Source organism: Mytilus edulis, chromosome 8, assembly GCF_963676685.1.
Source record: "Mytilus edulis chromosome 8, xbMytEdul2.2, whole genome shotgun sequence".
Taxonomy (NCBI): domain Eukaryota; kingdom Metazoa; phylum Mollusca; class Bivalvia; order Mytilida; family Mytilidae; genus Mytilus; species Mytilus edulis.
Window position 1 is genome coordinate 71,356,110 of NC_092351.1, and position 6,981 is coordinate 71,363,090.

The 6,981-nt window shown below is 33.7% G+C and overlaps 1 protein-coding gene across 1 annotated transcript; it reads right to left on the reverse strand.

The window, feature by feature from the left end:
- Nucleotides 1–2,471: 2,471 nt before the first annotated feature.
- On the reverse strand, nucleotides 2,472–4,412 carry LOC139484309 (uncharacterized). The gene has a single exon (XM_071268046.1). It carries the CDS (start codon nucleotides 4,410–4,412, stop codon nucleotides 2,472–2,474), a length of 1,941 nt encoding a protein of 646 aa, XP_071124147.1.
- Between the last annotated feature and the right edge of the window lie 2,569 nt (nucleotides 4,413–6,981).

The following is a 6,981-nucleotide window of genomic DNA, read 5'->3' on the forward strand; positions in this document are numbered from 1 at the left end:
TTTGTCAAATTGCTATATAATGTATTTTTTCTGATAAAATGGTTGGTTCAAAATTTGTGAATTTTTTATATTTTTGTTGAAGGGTCAGAGTACATACTTTGACAAAATTTTATGAAAATTCAACGAGCCAAATTTATTTTAGTGAAAGTTTTAATTGTATAATAATCTTTTGTTATATCTACTCATCCATACCTTATCGCAAATAAGGAAAATTGTAGTGCATGAATTATATTTTGAACCTGAAAAAACAATATGTTATTACTGTTTGTTTGTTGCTATGTACTATATTTGTTTTCTAGTTTATCAGTGTTGCGCAACCGTCCTTAATTAGGAGGGTGATACCATTTAACAAGTTTAACCCTGTCACATTCTGTATGATCTTGTTCCAAGTTAGGACCCTGTGATTCAATAGTTGATTTTTGTTGCTGTTAAACATATTTGTTTTTCGTTCAGTATTTTTTTTTACATAAATTAGAATGTTAGATCACTCGTTTTGATTGTTTAACGGAGCCTTTGGTAGCTGACTTTGCCATATGGGTATGTTCATTGGTGAAGGCGGTACGGTGACCTATATATTCATTGGTACCCATACCTCATCTTCTTTTTATATGAACCTTTCATTACTATCTGAAACATTTAAATAAAATCTTAACTTCCATTGAACGTCAAAAAGAAAGAAATTCTTTATAAAATGAAACAAACAATATAAAGAGATATCCGACGCTCTCTTTTTCATCACTTTGTTCATTCGAACTTGAACTAAAGCAGAACTTGTTCCTACATGTATTACAATTTGGAAAGGGGTAACAAATTCGAATGTAAACGGATATCGTAAGATTTTCCACAAACAGATTCTGATAAGTGAAGCATGAACGGTTCATTGCTTGCCATTTCTTAATCTAATGCAAACAAGTTTTAGCTTTCTAACAAGAGGCTGTCACAACGACAGCAAACCGGATTTATTAACATTTATTTGTGTCCTGGCAATATCACAAGAACCATTACTGATGAATGGTGAAAGTGAAAATCGTCAATATCAAATTTGACCTCCATTTTGTCATCAGTATCAACATATTAAAATTTGAAAAGCTTAGATTGAATGGTTCATGAGTAAATGCAACAACGTGAATGGAAACGCCATTTTACGATCTTTCAAGAACCATAACTCCTGAACGGTAAAAGTCAAAATCATCATTATTGAACTTGACCTCTATTTTGTCATCAGTAACAACATATTAAAATTTCAAAAGCTTTGGTTGAATGGTTCATGAGAAAATGCACGGACACGACGGGAAACACCATTTTTTCAATCTTTCAAGAACCATAACTCCTGAACGGTATAAGTCAAAATCGTCATTATTGAACTTGACTTCCATTTTGTCATCAGTAACAGCATATTAAAATTTCGGAAGCTTTGGTAGAACAGTTCATGCGTAAATGCACGGACACGACTGGAAACTCCATTTTTCAATCTTTCAAGAACCATAACTCCTGAACGGTAAAATTCAAAATCGCCATTATTGAACTTGACCTTCGAATAGTTGTCAGTAATAACATATTAAAATTTTAAAAGCTTTGGTTGAAAGGTTCATGAGTTAATGCACGGACAACATTTGATTGCCGCCCGCCCGACCGCCCGCCCGCCCGGCCGCCCGCCGTACATCTCCAAATCAATAACCGACATTTTTGTCACAAAAATTCGGTTAAAAAGCTATCGAATGCTTCGCTCTACACTAATTCAAGGTTATATGTGTGCATGTGGTTCTTAAATTAGTATTGGAATTGTGGTATTTTTAGAAATTGATTGAAATAAAATGGATGTACTTTAAGAGTGTGCGTTTTACACCCATGCTTTTAAAAGATTTTAATTTCTTGTTGAAAATTAAATCAATTATAAATTTAGACATGACTCTTTAGGTGTACCTATATTGACAGAAGTTATAAAAATACAGATAATGCATTGTTGTAAACATTGTTTAGGAACATTGTTTAGTAAAGCAAATCGAGCAAGTTGCAGAGTAACAAAGCAATGAAACACGTATTAATAATTGATATTTCAATATTGAATTTATCTGTGAAATGTATGCATAATTAAACGAACGTGAATTATTGACAGTTGATCGGAACTGAAATACATATAGTTTATTCTCCGTCATTTGATGTCTTTTCCTAGACGAGAGAATTCTGTAATTCTTTATCTCATTTAAGCCTATAGCTGTTGCTGTATCTCAGCCTCATTATAATGCAACCAATCAGAATATATACGTGATAAGTAATTTATTCAAGATGGCTTGTATTTCGACTGAAACTTTTAGCTCCGCATCGTGATGGGAAGCAACTACGTCAATTGTGATATGACAAATAAAGGTAAAAATTGGATTTTAAAATTTCCAATATGTCGGTGAACAAGGTACACTCAGTATATTCAAGATTAATTATTTACACACGATGAACGTAGAGCAGGAATATCGTTATCTAGTATCACAAGCTCTTTTACATTTCTTAAATATGAATATTGAATGTGCAGTGTTATTTACTACTAGAAGTTCGTCGCTTTGATGATTGTAGTCCAAACTCAATGGGCGATCAATGCCATCTGATCTCCCTAATACTACTACGGAACGTGGGTGACGCGACGGTTTAACAAATATTGTGTCATTGTTATTACATGCAACAAACAAATTATTGTCTTTGTCGGTTGTCAGTCCTGTTGGATTATCTACACCGATAAAATTGTATATTAATCGTTTACTGGTTGTTAGATTGTAAACATGTATGCTTTCATTGTTCATCTTAGCAGAATACATATTTCCTCGACAATCGATATGACAGTATAATGCCTCTTTAATGTCAATATTCTGTTTCACTATTTTTCCAGAATTGTTTATATACGTTAAACCTTTATTTGCACAGTTGGCTATAAGATTGCTTTCATAAAAGACTAGTCCTTTGCAATAGTCATGAACAGGAATGGTATTTATGATCTGCCATTTATCTGTGTCTATCACACATACCCTTTGCTTACTCGTAACACCTACGCAAATGTTGTTTATTATTGCTATGCATTGTGGTGCACCATTAAGCCTGACTTGGCCCTTTTTCTGACCTTTTTTGTTGTAGATTATACACCTTGGATTAGACTTTTCTACAAAAGCTATGTCGTTCTTGTTCGGCATCCATTTTGCATCACTTATTGAAATATTTTTATTTTTTTTCTCAACACAAAAAGTGTTAAATAGACCGAAATCGAATGACGAACGGTCTTCGGTAGTATCCATGCACGAGATATGCGTTGTCTGTGTAACAGGAAATGGCGACGAACTCGTAACGGTTGATGTAGGTCGCAATTCAGCTTGCAAAGTAGTAGTTGTAGTCACAGGTAAGGGAGATGTTGTACATGCAATGGAAGAAGTAACTTGTAATTCTAAAGCTGATGGATCAAATTCAAAATTAGAATCTTTTGATTGGTTAAGTTCTAGTTCAATTATAGAGGAGCCCGATTCTAATTCATCTTCACTTTTATTTTCCTGATACTTTAACATATCGTTGTCTTTCCCTTTCAAAGTGCGTTTGATGCGCTCTACAGTAATACTATCACTAGTCTTCTTGTACGACAGTTTATGATTAGCGATACCTTGTAGACTGCAATATTGATAGGTCTCATCACTTTCGGGAAAACCATCTTCCATGTGTTGTAGGCGTATAATCCTTAAATATTTTTGTCCTAATGACATATCAGATTGTTTTGTATCTACTACAATTTTGTGTTGGTCCGTTAAATATTTTTTTCTGGCAGTAAGACTTGTTATTCTTTTGTTTATTTTCCTTGTTTCATTTCCATATTCTTTGTTTATTTCTTGCTCGATTTCATTTTGCAATAAATCTAGATGTTTATCAATGGCAGATCTTGTATTCTTTAGTTCTTCAATACAACTATCCTTTATAATTTCTAAACCTCTAAAATTTGACCTCTCTTTATCTACAACTTTAGTTAAACGGATTTTGCGTTCCTCGATTCCCAATAAGACGTCTACTGTGGTAGTTGCTAGTTTGGTATCGTCCACTACGTCATCAACTTTCTCAACATCGCAACACTCTACATGGTATTGTCTTTTACAAAGAATGCAGCATGGTTTTTCGTGTTTAATACAGAAATATTCTAACGATTTATCGTGATGTTCATCACACATAACCAATTTGTGTTTTCCGACATCAGCAAATTCATTCTCTGTACCTAACGAAGATAGTTCTTTTACTGCGATAGGCGGCAATTTTGACACGTTGTGATTTCTGCTCACTTTGAATGACATGTGTAGTGATTTACAGCTATTACATAGCGCTTCTTCACATTCGTCGCACCACAATTCTGCAGATGCATATTGACCCTGTTCACGACATGGTTGACACTGCATTATCTGAAACAAAATTAGATTAATATTAATCAGGATTATTCATTTCAACACTTATTCATGTCAGTCTTCTGTTTCAGAACGAATTATTTCTTCATTATTCACCATAGATGTCGTTTGTTTTAAAATTCATGCCTGCAATAAATAAGGTTTAAGAATAAGACGTGGGAAATAAATCTATTGACTTTTGAACATCTTTTATCTATTCCGCACACAAATAAATGCATATATTCATGCAATGGAATTTGACTTTTAACATTCAAATTTCTACATAAAGCCATCAGATTTCTCATTTTTTAGCTCACTCACTGTATAGTGTAGGTTTTGCTCATTGCAATAGATCATAGGGTAGCCTATAACTGCTTACATTCACGTCTAGGCAATCATACTTTGTATCCTTATTTCAATACTGGGAATTCGAATGCCTTACATATTTCTTGGTTTAGTTCCAGTTTTACGGGATTTTTACATATTTTTTTTTTAATATTTGTCCAGTCGTGTTCCCTGTTCTTGTTTTAAAATTCATACAACTCTATGTGGTTTTTCAGGTTTATGTGTTGGTGGTAGGTCTCAAAGCAAATGTCTAAAAAAGGTTGGAATTGCAGTTGTCGGTAGTGTCTTTAATCCTTTACTTTATAGTTTGATCGCGTTTAATTATGTTTCATAATATCAAATTTTCAATTGGTATTCGTTCATCAAATAAGCGTCCTCATTGCACTCTTTTGAACGTAAACGGTGTTTTTCATAAGGAAAGGGGGTAGCAATTAGTTGTTTGATTGAGACAATTGCTGTCCATCGAAACCAAGTTCCCCCAAGGGTGACTGGGGAATAGAATATGGTCACTTGGTCTTCTCCCGACCGGCAGTAAAACGCTTGCTGAAGTGGGGCGTGCGTTTGGCTGTGCGGGGTGTATTAAGTTCGCAGTCACGTCCGGTCAGAATGGGGACGTTGAATCCGATGTCTCGTGTAAAGAGAGTGCCACGCTCTTTGCACGTTAAGAACCCTTGTAACAACTCTTTGAGGGGTCCGTAGATGGCCTGTTGCAAGGCAAAATTTCTGTTCCTATCCAAAATACCCTCATTTACCAGTGACAGTCCAAATTTCCCCGACCATCATCCTAAATGGCCTCTATTATGACAAGACCTACCTATTGTATTTATTGTGAACTTGTTCTCGTCCTGAATATGCATGAAATATTTGCCACTGGACGTTAAGCAACCAACAATCAATCAATCAATCGAAACCAAGTGGTGTTTTGCATTGTTATATACAGCATCAATGAACAAACATTCTTGTCGAGATGTACAAATGTCGCTGCATTATTGGAATATGTTGTTATTAGTTTTACTCCGGTTATAGAATGTATATGCCTATCAGCAGCCCTTTAAGCACAGTACTTAGGTACCTACTTGAAAATATTTATATTGTTTTTATGAAATTTCCAGCAATTATATTATTTAAAACTGAGAATAGCTTTAAACATGCGAAGAAGACGTTGCTTCTTTAAATATGTATTTTGTGAATTAAAATTGGCTTCCCTTTTTTCAGTCCCTTTATGTCTAAGATATATCATTATGTATCTATACATTTCAACATCCTCTGGGTTTTTTTTAATCTGCAGGTATGAGCCTTCCACTCGAAGGTAAATATAGAAAAGCGCTTCTTTTTGTACCATAACATAAGTATAATATGATAAAAGCAAATTACCATACCTTTAATTTCGATAGCAAACAAATGTTTGTAAAACACGAATTTACCCTTAGTGACTGTTATAAACTAAGTGAAACCAACTTTCAAAAGATTGAATACAATAAACTATTTTGCAATCTATTAATTGTTAAAAATAGCAGTAGCAATATCAGGTATGTGTTTAAAAGTTGACAGTTAAATCTTTTCATTTACGTCCAGGACAATTCATGAGTCATATTTTCAAATAATTTATATCATTAAAAGGCGAGTTCATTTAGGTACAGAATTACCGATCGGTTGATTGTGATTGTCTACCTATGCATTGACACAAAATGACTATATCGCGATAAAAGGTACAGAAGTAGTCGTAGCTCCTGTAGGTTCGCCGTTTCTTGATAAAATGGTGTAATACGTTTCACGTAATTAGAAATTATATACAAAAGTAATACGCGAATACCAAATGTCTCACCTGCTTATGTATTTCGAAAAGGAACCTAATTCTAAAATGAACCCTAAACAAGTCGTAAATAAGATACTAGGTATATATTGTTAAACGTTTTATACATTCAAACCGAGATTACTTAAGACTAATTACATAACAAATCTTGTTGTCACCTGATAACTTTTTTTTATACATAATTTCAGTAGGTAAAATGTTGATCAATATCGCATTAAAAAATAAAACTTACAAACCATTTGGAATATTTATCTCGACAGAGATAAAGAAATTATGTCTTCTTGAGCAATCCCATGAAAATTTGTTAGGATTACTTTATAGAATTGAAACCTAACGGTTTTGTAATAATAAAAAACATTTACGCAACATGACAAGTATATATAAAATGTATAATGTTTCGCAGATTCAATTTCCACTCTGCAGTTC